Source organism: Lagopus leucura, unplaced genomic scaffold (assembly GCF_019238085.1).
Source record: "Lagopus leucura isolate 7727_CA_CO unplaced genomic scaffold, USGS_WTPT01 Super-Scaffold_100004, whole genome shotgun sequence".
In the NCBI taxonomy this organism is placed as follows: domain Eukaryota; kingdom Metazoa; phylum Chordata; class Aves; order Galliformes; family Phasianidae; genus Lagopus; species Lagopus leucura.
This window is the reverse complement of record NW_024962264.1, coordinates 67,753,448-67,768,016: the sequence shown is the minus strand read 5'-3', so window position 1 is coordinate 67,768,016 and position 14,569 is coordinate 67,753,448. Positions and strand designations below refer to the sequence as shown.

The window sequence follows — 14,569 nt, the reverse complement described above, 5'->3', positions numbered from 1 at the left end:
CTAATATGGGGTGTCATAGAGTCATAGAATATCCTGAGTTAAAAGGGACCCACAAGGATCGAGGCATGGCACGCTCTGGGAGAAGCAAACATCCCAGAGCACTCCAAAACTAGGAGCTGTAGTAAGTGAAGTGCTTGTTTCTAACTATGTACCTATGCACTCGAGGTTGGAATGTAAGCAGAGACTGAGCATGTAGGTAGCTCCCTGTCTGAACAAGGCTGTTTTATTGCTGGTCAGTCTTTTTCTTCCCAAGGATGAAGTAGGGGAAGGTGCCAATGCAAACATTGCTGACCTGATAGTTGTTTGCCAACCAGGGCAGCTGTGTTTTAATGGGTACGTGTGGATACCCACTTGAATGACCTAAAAGTGATCTGAATCAAAAATGTGTACTGTCCTGGCTAAAAGATGTGCCATTAAGGCACCCTGCTTTACATGTGATCCTATAAGACATTGAGAACAAAGAGGTCAGTTCTCACTCTTGATGGAGCTACCAAAATGTGGAAGTTGAGCTTCATGACCTCCCAGAGGGGCTCCAGATTTCATTGCCTGGGTCCTTCTGCTTTTCCTTTCTCAGTTGGCTGTCTGACCCTGGAATATCAACACTAATGCAACGTACCTGAATGCACTGCTGTGATATTCCCAACTAGCTACACACAGTGGGGGGAAAAAAATGCATTACTTGCTGAACAAAATTAGTCTTACCCAGGCACTCAGGTATTGTCAAAACCCTATTCAAAAGCTCAACAGTAGAGATGTTAACTGACTGCTAGCACATTGTTCTGCCTGCCCTAGATACGAAATGCAGCCTCAGCAGTTCAAAGGCCCCTTCCAAAAAGAAGTAACTAATGTCTGTTGGGAAGTGGGAAGAGCCAAAGTGCTGACTTGAAGGTCCTTTCTTTTTCCCCTGTAGGTGTAATTGATGACAGAGGAAAGTTCATCTATATTACGCCGGAGGAGATGGCTGCTGTGGCTCAGTTTATCAAACAGAGAGGACGAGTATCCATTGCAGAGCTGGTCCAAGCAAGCAATTCCCTGATCAACCTCCAGCCTGACAGCCAAGCTGTTGCTCCAACTGTGGCATGAAACTGTGGCGTGAGAAAATGCAGGAGTTGAACTTTTTAATGAATAAACCACGTAACGAAAAGCAAACAAGAACCCTTCCAGTCTCTGTGCAGTGTTTGGAGATAATAGGACGCTTTGTTTAAGCATTAACTGCAAGAATTGATCAGAAGTTTTTGCTTTTGGTTCTTTTAGGGCTGATAAAAAATTCGTATGAGATAAGCTAGTCAAGAACATGGGGCTTAAGCACTCTGATGCATGTGTACACCAGGGATATCAGTAACTGGCACCCAGTTACTTTATCTAGGCAGGCACTCTCATGTGACTGTACCCATACTTGTTTCCAAATTCTAATCTATATCAAATACATTTGGTTCAGACCCCTTTCTGAATTTGCCAGGCTTGCTCTGCACTTGCAGAGTATAATGTTGTGGCAGTGATAAATGCAGCCTGGAACAGTAGGACTTAGGAAATGAGGCTTTGGGGTTTTGTCTTCTGCTGAGAGACACACACACCTCCAGGGAAAGGCTAACTTGCTCCATGTGTTGTGCAGGACAATTCTGACAGCAACCAGGTTCTGATGATTCATCCTGTGAAGTACAAGCTGGCTCAGTGTGTCTGGGGACCCCAAACACCCCCACTTCATGGCCTTTGGTTTTTTTGATGTATTAAAAAGGTCTGGCAGTATGAATCATGCAATTGAAGTTGCAAGTAAATGATTACTAATATCTTAATTCTAGGGGGTCAGTGTGTTTCCTGCATAAGAATATTTATTTTTAATAACCTAATTGATGCTTGCTAATTCCCTTTTTTGAATTCAACTGAATCTGTGTATCCACACAATAATTGGGGAGGACAAGGAGTTGGTTTTGTCTGTTCCAAAGTTAGAGGTAAATTGAGTAGGCTAAAAGCTGTGTTATCAGTGGGATGAGATAGGAAATATGCTTCCTTCCGTTGTTTGATTGCTGTCTCATTTCTGCACTGCTGCTCAATGTGATGCTATGCAAGAGTGCTGGGCTACAGCACAGCACCATGCTATGTAAAATCAGCAAGTCATTATTACTGGGTTGCACCACTTAGCTCAATGAGGTTACTTGATGGGAGGCTTCTAAAGCCTCTGAATTACTCAGCATTTGGTTTTGCCATGATGTTTCTGGTTCTGTCCTAAACAATTTTTGCAGTAAAATAAATTCTGTTGAAAGAACTGAAGAAATGTGCATTTGTTTTGGTGTGTGTGTGTGTAAGAGGAGCCAGCCACCATAGACTTCAGTGCTTGTGGAGGGCTGGAGGTATTCCATTAAATCCCCTGGAATCACTCCAAAGTGTTTCTTCGAGTGTAACAGAAGAAATCTTGTAGCTCTTTCTTCACTAAATCTCATCTGTTGTCTGTCTTTGTGGAAGGTGAGATTGGACTTGTGTGTCCCTTCAAGTACTGTTCTTATGCCTGTTGAGAGTCTGCACCTGAGTGTAGCTGTGATTCCCCAGTGGTGGCTACTCTTCCATCACTGTATCTGCATGCTGGACCCTAACCCTTTCCATTTTGTTTCTAAGGTTGTGGAGTTGTGCAGAAACTGGAGCACAGGGCTTGGGATGGTCTGTGAAAGAGCCAGCGCCGTTTAGCTTGACTGTATTATCTCAGATGAATCGTCAGGGTAAGATGTCACTCTGTGCCAGCAGCCAATCTGTCCTGCAGTCCTTATCCACTATTTCCATTTTGCATTTTTTTGGGGGACCTAAGTGGCATCATATCAGCATTTAGTCTCACTCTTTGTTATTTTTTTGTGTGTGCAATTTGATCTTTACTGTGTGTGCATTGAGAGGCCAACGACTTGTGTGAGCCAGGGCAAAGAAACCCAGTTGATATCAGCGTGGCTGTGCTGTGCTGGCAGCAGGGCACCCTCTGTGCTTTCCTCTCCTTCCTTGGCGTTCAGAACAAGCCCTGACCTCTTGCTGTCCTGCAGGAGAACCCGAGGCTGATTCATCCAGCCATTTCTGACTCACCTGGAGCACTGATCTTGAATCCTGTTCGTGTACATGGAAAACTTTATGGGGTCAAGCACAGAACCCAGCCACCGCGCTCATCTGTGTCGACCTGGTCCTCCTGTCATGTCTGGCATTAACAGGAAAATTGAACAGGTATTCAAATAATTCGTTCTCCAATTTCCTGTTACTGTTAGGAAGTGTTGGAACATTCCCCTGTTTCTTTCTGCACAAAACATTCCTCTTTTCTGTTAAACTTCAGCCATGCATTATGCAGCATTTATCACCATGCTCCTCTCTGAATGAGTACAAGAGCTCCAAGGTACTCTGGTTGTTCATGGAAGGAATAATAATAATTACTAGCTCATTTGAGCTTGTCCTAATTTTGCCATTCCACCTGAAGGCAAAAGCCAAAAAAATTAAATTCAGAACCCTGTTTTCATTTCACATTATGTGAGATCTAATCAAGGAGAACTCTTCTTTTTCATGCATCTCAGTGCAAGAACAGAGCAGCTGCCCACTATATAGGTTATGTGAAGCATCATAAAAATTTAAAAGCAACAAATGTCACAACTTTCTGTTTAGTTTGTTTGTGATGTGAGTTTTAGAGCCCATCAGCCCTGTGGCTTCCAGCTGTTGTCTGTAGCTATGGATATCAGGGAGATTCTGGGGGATTTGGGCTGATCTTTTAAATTGATACTTTGTGTTGATCCTTCTAGGGAAATGGGGGCTATCACAAGCTGGCAGTGAGTCACAGTGCTGCAATATTCCCCTCTGCACAGAAGCAGCCATGTTCTGGGCTCTCAGATCTGTTGTTTTTTTAACCTCAGAAGCAAACTGCTGAGCATTTCTGCCAACCTTAGGCTTGAATGTAGGGATTCCCACCAGCAGACCAGAAGAGCTGCTGTCCAGGCAAGTTTTGTGCTTGAGGTACTGTAGAGACTTAATTCTTGTAATCTTTTCTAAATTCTCTTAAAAAAAGGGGCAAAAACTCCCCTTCCTGCCCCAACGCTTTATAACCCCTATGGATGCATCTGTATCCATAGAAGAGTTTGCCCCAACAGTTCTCAGCCCTCCCACTCCATCCTGATCTGTGTCATCACAATAAGCCTTCAAAAGGCTTCTCACTACAAAGCAGACTGGTGTGGTGGTGAGACAGAGGAACAAACACAGATCCATGCTTGTGCTCAGCTCTGCTCCTATGGATCTGGCCCAGCAACTTGAGCAGATCAACAGCCTCAAGTTGCACCAGGGGAGGTTTGGATTGGATATCAGAAGAACTTGTTCATGGAGGGGGTGGACAAGCATTGGAACGTGCTGCCCAGAGCAGTGGTGGAGTAACCATCCCTGTCCTTGCAGGTAACTAAGAGATGTGTGGGCATGGCACTAATGGACATGATTTAGTGGTGGGACTCAGCAGGTCGGGTTGATGGTTGGGTTTGATGATCTTGAAGCTTGGGTCTGATAGAGGATCTGATGGAGATTCAGGGCTCAGACCTTATTTTTGCTACGTGGTTCTGCAGTGTGGGACTCAGAATTCCCCTTGGTCACCCATGTCAGTGGCCTGACACTGCCTGCTCAGTGACAAATCAGACCAGAGCTGCAGGAGGGACAGATGTCACCTGGATCCAAGGCCACCACAGATGACAGATTTCTGCTTTGTCCACCAGAAAATCTTCTGCCAGCATCAAATGAAGGTCAGAGAATGTAGCAGAGAGGTGGCCTCATTTCAGCCTGGCAAGAGAACCTGCAGCCAGGAGCATGGGTGGCATGGTGCAGGACACAGGTGCTCTGCTTCTGCTGGTACTTTTGGGCTACCTCCTGCACCAGAAGGTTTTGCATTACACATTTTTTTCCCCTCTATCTCTTCCTGCTAACGAGATATTCCTCTGGACAATCTGAAAGCTCATGCTCCATCTCTTTCAAGGCTAGGCTGGATGGGGTGTGGACGGTCTGATCTGGTCAGGGGCAAGCTGCCCACAGCAGGGGCTTGGGACCAGATAGGATTTAAGGTCCTTGCCAACCAAAGGCATTCTATGATCCCACTTTGCATCAGCTCTTGGAGGAAGGTGTAGTAGGAGCAGAACACTGGTGGAGATGGAAGGAAGGCTGTGAGCATAGAAGAGCCTGCAGTAAGGCAACCATAGGAGAAAATCCAAGCATTTCTCATCTCCTTCAAGTGACCCGGTGCAGTCAGTATATCGTGTTCCTCCATTCAGGCATTTAACATTGCCACCATGACTTTGGCCATTGGCACGAGCCACGTGAACCCATAAGGTTGCCCACCGAACACCAACGTTATGAATTCACGTGGTTAGGCTGAAGGCAGGCACACCCAAAGCAGGCAGGCACACCCAAAGCAGGCTGCCAACGCTCAGGTGGCTTTTGGAGGTTCCCAAGACCCCCACAGCCTCTCTGTCTGAGTTTCTATCCCTTTATAAGGAGTAAAGGATGAATGGTAGCAACGCTTGTGGGTTCCATCCAGGAGATGGCAGCAGCATCCCTCACACATCCCTATGGCAACGGGAGCGGTGCATCCCTGGGCTGGGGGGGTTGATCATAAGGACAGGGAAAGGCATCGCCTCCCAGCAAGTAGCCCTTCTGCCTGCTTGTCTTTGCTCTGCTCCTCGCCTGGCAGCACGGTGACGTGATGGAGGTGACAAGCAGGGTGTTTCTGCTGAATCAGTCTCTTTTCTTTTTGCAGGAGGGAAAAGCTGCTGCAAAACTTGCAAGCCGTAGCTTGGATCCCGTCGTGCTGCTCACAGACAGCTGATGTGCAGAGCTCGGTAAGCTGGCCGCTTTCTGTGCTCCCTGCTACCCTGTGAGCTGCCACCCAAACTAAGCTGCTTAGTGCATATGGCATAATCCATCCTCCAGCTTGCGGCAGGAGCAGTGGTGGGAGCTAATTAGCGTGCACTAATAGGCATGCTAACAACATTTTGCTGCTACAGCATCGTGGCCGTTCGCCGGAGATTTGCACGCTGAATTTTTTGCAGTTAGCACCATGAAATGTTGGCTGTCACTAGGGACCTGTCCTTCAGTGGCTGGGGGCACACGCATCGGGGTGAAGCTCTGGGACCTCAGCCTGCACCAAGAGGCTGCAGTGAAATTGTCTTGAGCGTAACCAAGTCACCATGGGCACGGCCCAAAGAGTTCCTCCAGGAAGGCAAAGGAGCTTTGGAAAGAGGTTCTTAAGGTTGGTTGCTCCCTTAACGCTTTACGTTTGGCCACTCAACCTGATGCTCTCTAAAGCCCTTTTCTAATGTTATTTAGCAAGTTGCTCTCTGAGCTGTTTGCCAGCTCTAAGCCTGAAGCCAGTGAGTGACACAGGTTCTGCCCCAGCTCTTCTCTCTGGATCGTTCCCTTTGGAATTGCAGCTCCAGCAAGAGGTGCTGACAGTGCTGTGACACCCCTGGACCTGATGCAGCACAACCCTATGTTTCCCTTCTGTTGAGCTGCTCTGGCTGCTGAATTTGCTGTGCTTTCATGTCCCAGCTATGGCCTAACACAGCAGATACAGCTCTGTCGGGAAAAAAAACAGCACATTATGGGCTATGGGGGTCTACAGATACCTGTCAGGTGGCTCTGGCTCTTTATAGGTTTGAGTTTCTTCAGTATAAGCATTTTATTCCTTGGAGAGGAAGCATTGAGTAGGTCCCACCTTATTTCCTTTTGTAATTACAAAAGGTTTTGTCAGCGGTGATTTGCCCTTATCCCTAAAGGATGGAGAGGGTGCCTGTCAAACACAGACCTGGGGAAAGCTGCTGGGATCCAATACAAAACTGTGCCAACCTCTGCTCTGGGTGTGGGGAGATGGTGGCGATGGGTTGAGGGTCGGACTTGATGATCTTAGCACTCTTTTCCAACCTTAATGATTGAGTGGGAGCTGGAGTTCATGCTCACAGCTCTCACCTCAGAGACCTCACAACACAGTGGACATGTGGCCCAAATGGCCCTGTATCACCAGGCCCGTTCCTGGGAGATGCTGCATGGCTTTGTGTTTTTTTCCTTTCTCATTCTCCCTGCTGAGATTATTTGCCTGACTGGCAGAAAGAACTCATGCTGAGTTTATGCAGTCATCCCAGAGAACTGTCTGTCTCCTGCATACCAAGGCATTTTGGATAAATAGAAGGCTAGAATAAAAAGTAAACTGCTTATGTAGGCAGCAGAAAACACTATTTGCAGAACACAATGACATCACTGTGGAACATTAAGGTTGGAATAGGCCTCTGAGATCCACGTGTCCAACCCCAACCCATCCCACTGTGTCCACTGACCACGTCCCTCAGTGCCACATCCCCACCGTTCTGGAGCATCTCCAGGGATGGTGACCCCACTACTCCCTGGGCAGCTGTGCCAGTGTCTGACCACAGTTGGAGAACAAATGTTGCCTAATATCCAGCCAGAACTTCTTCTGGCTCAACTTAAGGTCATTACCTCTTCTCCTATCACTGTTGCATGGGTGAAGAGGTGAGGAGAAGTAATAGTCCATGCTGCTGTCTGAAGCAACATCAGAGAGTGCCTGTGTCTAAACTGTGACTGCATGAACGACCCCAGGTCATAGAATCATAGGTCATATGGTCAAATCATAGGTCAGCCCAGCACTTCCAAGAACACGATGCTGTTCCTGAACCCCAGGCACTGCTCCCCTCTGTCCCTTGTAGGCCACAGAAGCAGGGCTTTGGCTCCAACCTGTGCTCCTCAAACCTTCTGTCAGACCCTGTGTGGACCCAACACTGACCCTGGACAAAGCAGAAGCTTGTGACCAGGGCAGTAGACCTTCACTTATGCAAGGACTTTTTTTCTTCCTCTCCAGAGCTACTGGGATCCAGATCCCTCTCTCATGTTATGCTGTGTTGAAGCCTCTAGGACAACATTTTGGCCTGGATTCAGGAAGCCTGTTAAGGATTGCAGCCCAAAGAGGTTGGAGGCTGGGATGGGCGAGATGGAGCTGGGCTAGGAGCAGCCCAGTGTTGAGGTTGCAGGAGGCTGCAGGACCTTCCCAGCAGGACAACCATTGTGTCTGTCCGGTCCTCCATCCAGCCCCGCCGTGTCCCGAGGGCTGCAGGAGACATGAGCTCACTGCTGAGACGTGCCAAACCGACCCGCCGGGCGAGGCTGCTCCCAGCTCCACGCTGACATCTGCCAGAGATTTCCAGCACTGCTGCCTCGCTGCTTCTCTGCAGAGCGCAGCCCCTGAGCATCCCAACATCCTGGTCCTCCTCTGGGCCAGAGGCATCCACATCTACATCCCCATCCTCACTGCTGTCCCCATCCCCACCCACATCAGCATCCTGACACCTGAACTGGTTGCCATAGAAACCACAGGTCTGTCTGTCTGCCCGTGCCAAGGGATGATGCTCTGCTTCCCCCTGGCACAGCTATTTGTGGTCCACGAGGGAAACAAGGGCAGATTGGAGGCACGGAACATCCCCACAAGGAGGATGGTGCTTGCTGGGAGTGGATGGGAAAGTGTAGCTCTGACAGAAGTTGCAGCATTTGGGACATCAACGTGAGCAGAGGACGAAAGCTGGGAATCATTACATGGCATGACAGAAGGCAAAACGCTCACCTGGAGAACACAATTAGCTCAGCAGGTCTTTTAGTACCATTAAGGGATTATTGTCCTGTTATTACATGCCCCATCATTAAGGGATTATTGTCTCAGTGGTCCCTTAACCTCCTGGGCATGGCTGGATGGTGCCACATCAGACCTCAAAGAAGGTGTTGTTAGAGGGGTGGGGTGGTGAGAGTTGTCCGCTCCTCCAGAGACCACCAGCAGCTCTGGGAGGCAACTTTAGGAGGCAAACCTTCCTGTCCAGCTGGAGAAGTGGAAACCTTTCCTCATCATCCTTTCTAAATGAGGCTTTTTCGGCTGTGCTTTAATGAAAAGCTGAAACTTCATGCAGCAAGCAAACGCCTCCTACTAACTATCTATTCTGCTTCTCATCCGAGTTGTTTCTGCATATTTTTCAGCATACATGAGGTGTTTCTCTGCCCTATTTCAAAGCAGGGGAAACTGAGGCACACAGCAGCTCTGAGATACTCCCATGAGATCTCTCCTGTGCTGAGGTTCCCACAAAGAGAAATCAAGCTAAATGATCAGGGATGTGACCGGTTGATTTGGTGTTCAAGGCCAAAGTGGGATGGGGGGCCCTAGGAAGCCTCGTTTAGTGCTTGATCTAGCAGTCTTCAACCTTGCCTACAATGTGGAGGTTGGAAGTGGACAATCCCTTCCAACACAAGCCATTCCATGATTTCCTGCCCACATGGTCCTGTGGGCAACCCCAGTTGACCATATATGGCCAACTCTCTGCTCTCCACCTCCTATAAAAGATGCTGGCTGCTGGTTTACTTGCTGCCAGCCCTCCTGGAGCTGTGCGTTCCTCATTTCCCTTTTAGGAAGCAAGATTCCTGCACATAGGGCAGTAAAAAGAAAACATCTCTCAGCTCTTATTTATCACCTCTCTTTATAACTGACCACTCTCCAAATAGAGGGACTGCTTGCAGACTGCTTACAGGAGTGCAACACAACGAAGCCAGAGGTGCCTTTGGCCCCTGCTGTCCTGGATGGATTTCCATGCAGATCTCCCCACCTCACTGCTATTTATGGGGTCAGCTCCAGGCAAGCAACCCAGCTGAAGTCCTGGTGCTTACTGCTCACTGGCCAAGCCAAACAACGGAGTGATGCAATATTGCACAAACTTTCCAACCAGGGAAATTAATCTTTGCAATAGAAAAAAGCAAAAAAAGACAGCTCAGGGTGTCTGTCTTGGAGGGGATGTCTGTTAAATGGGATCAGCACATGTTGTTCTGGCTGTTTCCGCTGAACTCTGCTGCTGCTGAGGTCAGTCTTGCTGTGGGTTTGCTCAAGTCCTGGTGCTTCTCCCTGAGCTGCTGGAGCTCAGGGAGTGCTGGGACCTTGCTCTCAGCCATAAGGTTTGGGTGGTGCTGTGTGGAGCCAGGGGTTGGACTCTGATCCTTGTGGGTCCCTTCTAATTTGGGATGTTCTGCGGCTGTGTGCTTCTATCATTGTATGATTCTAAGGTAGAGGTGGGATCTTCAGGTGGAAGAGTCTTTTCTGGACGATCGTGTGCTACAGATTTGGGATCCACATGAACTCTTTTTGTACTGCAGCAGTGATTCCTCAGTTTAAGCTCAGTGCACGTGATGAGGATCCGCTCCCTTTTCAGCCTGGACCTGCCCTACTCTCATCCCATTTGGTGGGGCATTGGGTTCCTAGCTCTGGGTGTCTTGATGGATGGATGGGATACTGAAGAGATGTCCCTGCAAGTTGGATGGGACCCTGGGCAACCTGATCCGGTGGCTGACAGCCCTGCTTGCAGCAGGAGGTTGGAGCTTAATGATTTTCAAGATCCCTTCCAACCCAATCCGTTCTACAACTCCCAACCAAACCATTCTATAATCCCAACCACTCCTGGTTTTGCAGCTCCGTTCAAACCCCGCTCTGTCAGCACTCTCACACGAGCTGCCACCTACCTTCAAACCTTCTTTCACCCTTCTCTGCATCTTCCCCTAAACCCTTAATGGGCCAAAAGACCACTCGTGCGTTATGGGCGCTTTGGAAAACCCCGGGCAGCGCACGTGGCTGCCGGCTGCCACTTCAGTGCCTCTCTGATCCCTTACGTAACCAGTGACACTGTTTGTTTTTCCTTGCTGACTTTTTTTTGTGTGTGACTCCCGCGTTCGCTGCTCTTAAAGCCGCTTATAATCACTCTAAAGCCCCAGCTTAGCCAGGCACCGCTCTGGGTCCTGAGCGACTTGCTGAGCTGCCTCCTTCGCTCCCTTGCATGAAGATTTCTTTCCCCCTTGCTACTTCCAGGTCCAGCATTTTTATGGCTTCTCCCCTGCACAGCAGTTCTGATTTGGGATCTGCTGCTCATAAGATGGCCCAAAGCCTCTCGAGTTGGTTGGCCAATGTCTTGCTCATCTCCTGGTGGGGCGACTGACTTATTACGTGATCTGACAGTGATGGGACAAAGGGTTTAAGCTGAAAGAGGGGAGATTTAGATTAGGTGTTACATAGAAATTCTTTACTCAGAGGGCAGTGAGGCCCTGGCACTGCTGATCAGATAGCTGTGGGTACTCCATCCCTGGAGGTGCTCAAGGTCTGGTTAGATGGAGCCCTGGGCAGCCTGAGCTGGAGGGAGGCAACCAGCCCACTCATCTTCACAGTGTTATTTTGATAAGGAATAACCTATGCTGTTCTTCTTTTGTACAACATTGTTCTCTAAAACCTCTGTTGCATTCTGTGTGTACACACACACTCAACAGATGCACACATCTGCCATCAGATTTCCAGCTAAAACACCCCCAGCTAAAATCCCAGCTATTTCTCAGTCTGATTTCACTCTTGCTAAGCCAGATTAGGAGTTTATGGATCTTGTTGAAACTTCTTCACTTCACAGGATGAATTTTTATCCCTGGCAGAAGACTGCCCTGCTTTCTGTGTTGATTCTGGCATCTGCACTGGAAAGCAAATAAAGTAAGTCGAGTCGGATATTAGGAAAAATGTCTTCCCTGAATGAGTGATACTGGAACAGGCAGCCCCAGGGCAGTGGTGGAGTCACTGTCCGTGGAGGCTTTCTAGAAAAGGGCAGAAGGAACATAGGGATGTGGTGGGTATGGTGGTGATTGCTTGGCGGTTGGACTTGATGATCTTAGTGGCCTTTCCCAGCCTTAATGATCCTGTGAACTTCCATCAGCCCTGAGGCAAAAGTGGTGCCTGAGCTTTGCATTTTCTCCAGAAGAGCCCAACCTCTTTGTTTCAGGAGCAACACATCTGGGATCCAGCAACAGCCATTGATTGCTCTATAGTGAGTGAGGACCAACACAGTTTATGGCAGCTGAGGTGCTCTTGCAGTGCCCTGCTGCTCCTAAACATCTCCAACTGATCGGAGGAGCCATCCAAATTTTCTTTGTTTTCTCATTGATTGGTGGTAAGGAAGGGCTGGTAAGCCTCTGTGCAGCCTCCAGCTGGTTCAGGTTGATGCCCACACCTGGAAACGCTGTGCCACAAGTAACCCAAGTCCTTCCCTATATAATTCAACAAAGCACGAGGTGAAACAAGGGAAGCTTTTTTCCCCAGACCACTCTCACAGTGGTGGCTCCACAGGCTCATCTTGGAGGGCAGCTTTCCCCTTTGTGATGCTAAACAACTAGGAAGGAATAATCAAATTATATCCACACAATTTCCTGAATGAGGGCATCAAGCATCCCATAGAGAGTTGTCCCTTGCTGCTTTGCGAAGGCCATCGCATTCATTCAGGCTGGCAAAACTCCTCTCTGGGTTTCAGACAACGCCATATGAGGACTAGTGATGCTTGGGCACAGGTTGCCCAGAGAAGTGATGGATGCCCCATCCCTGGGGACATTCAGGTCAGGCTGGAAGGGGCTCTGAGCAGCTGATGGAGCTGTGGGTGTCCCTGTTCACTGCAGGGAGAGGGACCTGATGGCCTTTAAGGGTCCCTTCCAACTGAATAATTATATGATTCTACGACTTTTGGACATGGGATGGGGTACTCCTTCCCCTCAGTGCTATCCTGAGGAGCACATCTCCCCAGTGCCATTGCAGCTGAACACAAATAGAGCAATAAGAAGGAAACAGATGCTTCCCTGCTGGATGAATCAGCAGCGCATCTGGGCTCTGATGAGGCTGCACTGTAAGATTTTCCCCTCTGTCCCATGCCGGTGGGAAGGCAGTGGGCCAGCCTCTCTGCTTGGCCGGGGAGCAGGAGGGAGAGGAAGCTGGGTTGGCTCTCCTTGCAGGGGAAATATTAAATTCTGCCACTGAAAACTAGGTCATGTCCCTTGCCCTGTGTCTTCTTGATTCGGGGGTGAGAAATCAGGTCTGTTTTCTGCAGCTGGCGTTTTCAGACCCTGCACTGAACTTGGGTATGAAGTGGAAACACAGAGGCTCTGCTTTTTCTCCTCCTGGTTTCTGTTTCACAGCACAGACCTTGGTGTCTCACAGAGCTGGGATGTATGCAGCCAAGTTAAGCTTGTGGCAGATGAGCAGAGTGAGGTAGCTAACAGTGAGTCTTTCCCAAGCACAGGGTTAACAGAAGGAACCAGGAAGCTGAGGATGAGGAATAAGAGGCTATGGCTAGAAAAGAAAAGGTCTGGGGATGGAAAAGGGGAGGCTGAGAATGGGGAAATGGAGGATGGGGATGGAGAAGGAGAGGCTGAGAATGAAGAAGAGGAGGTTGAGAATGGAGAAATGGAGGTTGGCAATGGAGAGGGGAAGGCTGGGGATGGAGAAGGCAAGGATGGGGATGGAGAAGGGGAGACTGAGGATGGAGGAATGGAGGACAGGGATGGAGAAGAGGAGGATGGAATGGAGAATAAATGGTTGGTATGGATAAAAAGAGGCTGAGGATGGAGGCTGGGTCACCTTTAGCCCTCAGCTGTTGGCTACATCTCCCATAGCCTATCATCCAAATCTGCAAGCCACGTCAGCCCAAGCCTCAGGAGTCCTTCTGCCCTCCAGCACCTCCAACGATGATCTTCACCAGCAGACACACAGGAGCATTTTCCCAGCCCTATTCCAACCCTCATTGCCCTGCCCCACATCTTGAGGACCCTACTGGGGGCAGTGGGGTGCCGACCACCACCCCGCCGAGGGGTCAGCTCCCAGAGCAACGTTGGCTGCAGGAGGGGGAGAGCTGGCAGGGGCTGCCCTCTCCCTGCATGGCGCGGTCGAGTGTCACTCCACATCAGCATCACCCTGCACAGCGAAGGGATCGGCTACCAGCAGACACGACCGGAGGCAGGAGAGGCGGCGCGGAGAGCATCCCTTCCCCCACCACCCTGAAATTCAGACCTTTCTCAACAAGCCAAGGGAATGGCAAGCGGGGAGGGGGAAGGTGAAGGAAAACATTCGCCAGCCGAAACAAAGCCTGGGGGAGTTCCTGACTTAGTAATTCCCATCCTGGGGTATGTCATTTCCTCTTGTTTCCCCTTGAAAAGAATTGGGAGATCAGCTGTAAAATCATGGGGATCTTGCCCGAAAGGGGGAAAGAAGCGTGTCCATCTTGTGCTACTGCAGCACAGCTGGGCTCTTCTGCCAAAAAACGGGGAGCTGGGGCAGCGTGGAGAGATGTGTCTGGAAATGGTGGTTCCTCCAGGCTGTGCAACCCGATGGTGGGTGCCGCATCCTTCCTTCTGCCAAAATGGCATCAGCCCAAATGGGGCCCTCTGACCTCCCCAGCAGCCCCATGGCAGCACAAAGGCTGCCACTCGTGTCTCCCAGGGCCACCGTGACCATGGGTAGTGTGGGGAAAGGAGCACCTGCAGGACCCCCACACTCATCCCATTATTAATCCCCTGCAAAACCCGGGCCTGGAGAGGACAGGAGGGTTTCTGTGGCCAGCTGTGGTTGTGGTTGCCCTTATTTTCAGGTGCTTTTTCCAGATTATTATCTTTGAAGTTTGGTGGCAGGCAAAGGGGACAGACCTTATGCACAGAGTGGGGAGCTTGGTGTTAGCCTCATTGACAACCACATCCAGAT

The 14,569-nt window shown here is 49.4% G+C and overlaps 1 protein-coding gene and 1 long non-coding RNA gene across 2 annotated transcripts in view; both read left to right on the top strand.

Moving 5' to 3' along the window:
* The window catches only part of DDRGK1 (DDRGK domain containing 1), a 29,499-nt gene extending 27,236 nt beyond the window's left edge, over positions 1-2,263 (top strand). Inside the window, exon 9 of the mRNA XM_042871937.1 lies at positions 911-2,263. Within this exon, the coding sequence (XP_042727871.1) occupies positions 911-1,083 (173 nt within the window). The 3' untranslated portion in view covers positions 1,084-2,263. The remainder of the gene's footprint in view (positions 1-910) is intronic.
* Positions 2,264-5,575: 3,312 nt separating this feature from the next.
* Positions 5,576-10,709, top strand: LOC122180509. The gene is made up of 2 exons (XR_006179119.1): positions 5,576-5,825; positions 7,856-10,709. It is a non-coding gene; the product is annotated as an uncharacterized LOC122180509 (long non-coding RNA).
* Positions 10,710-14,569: the final 3,860 nt, after the last annotated feature.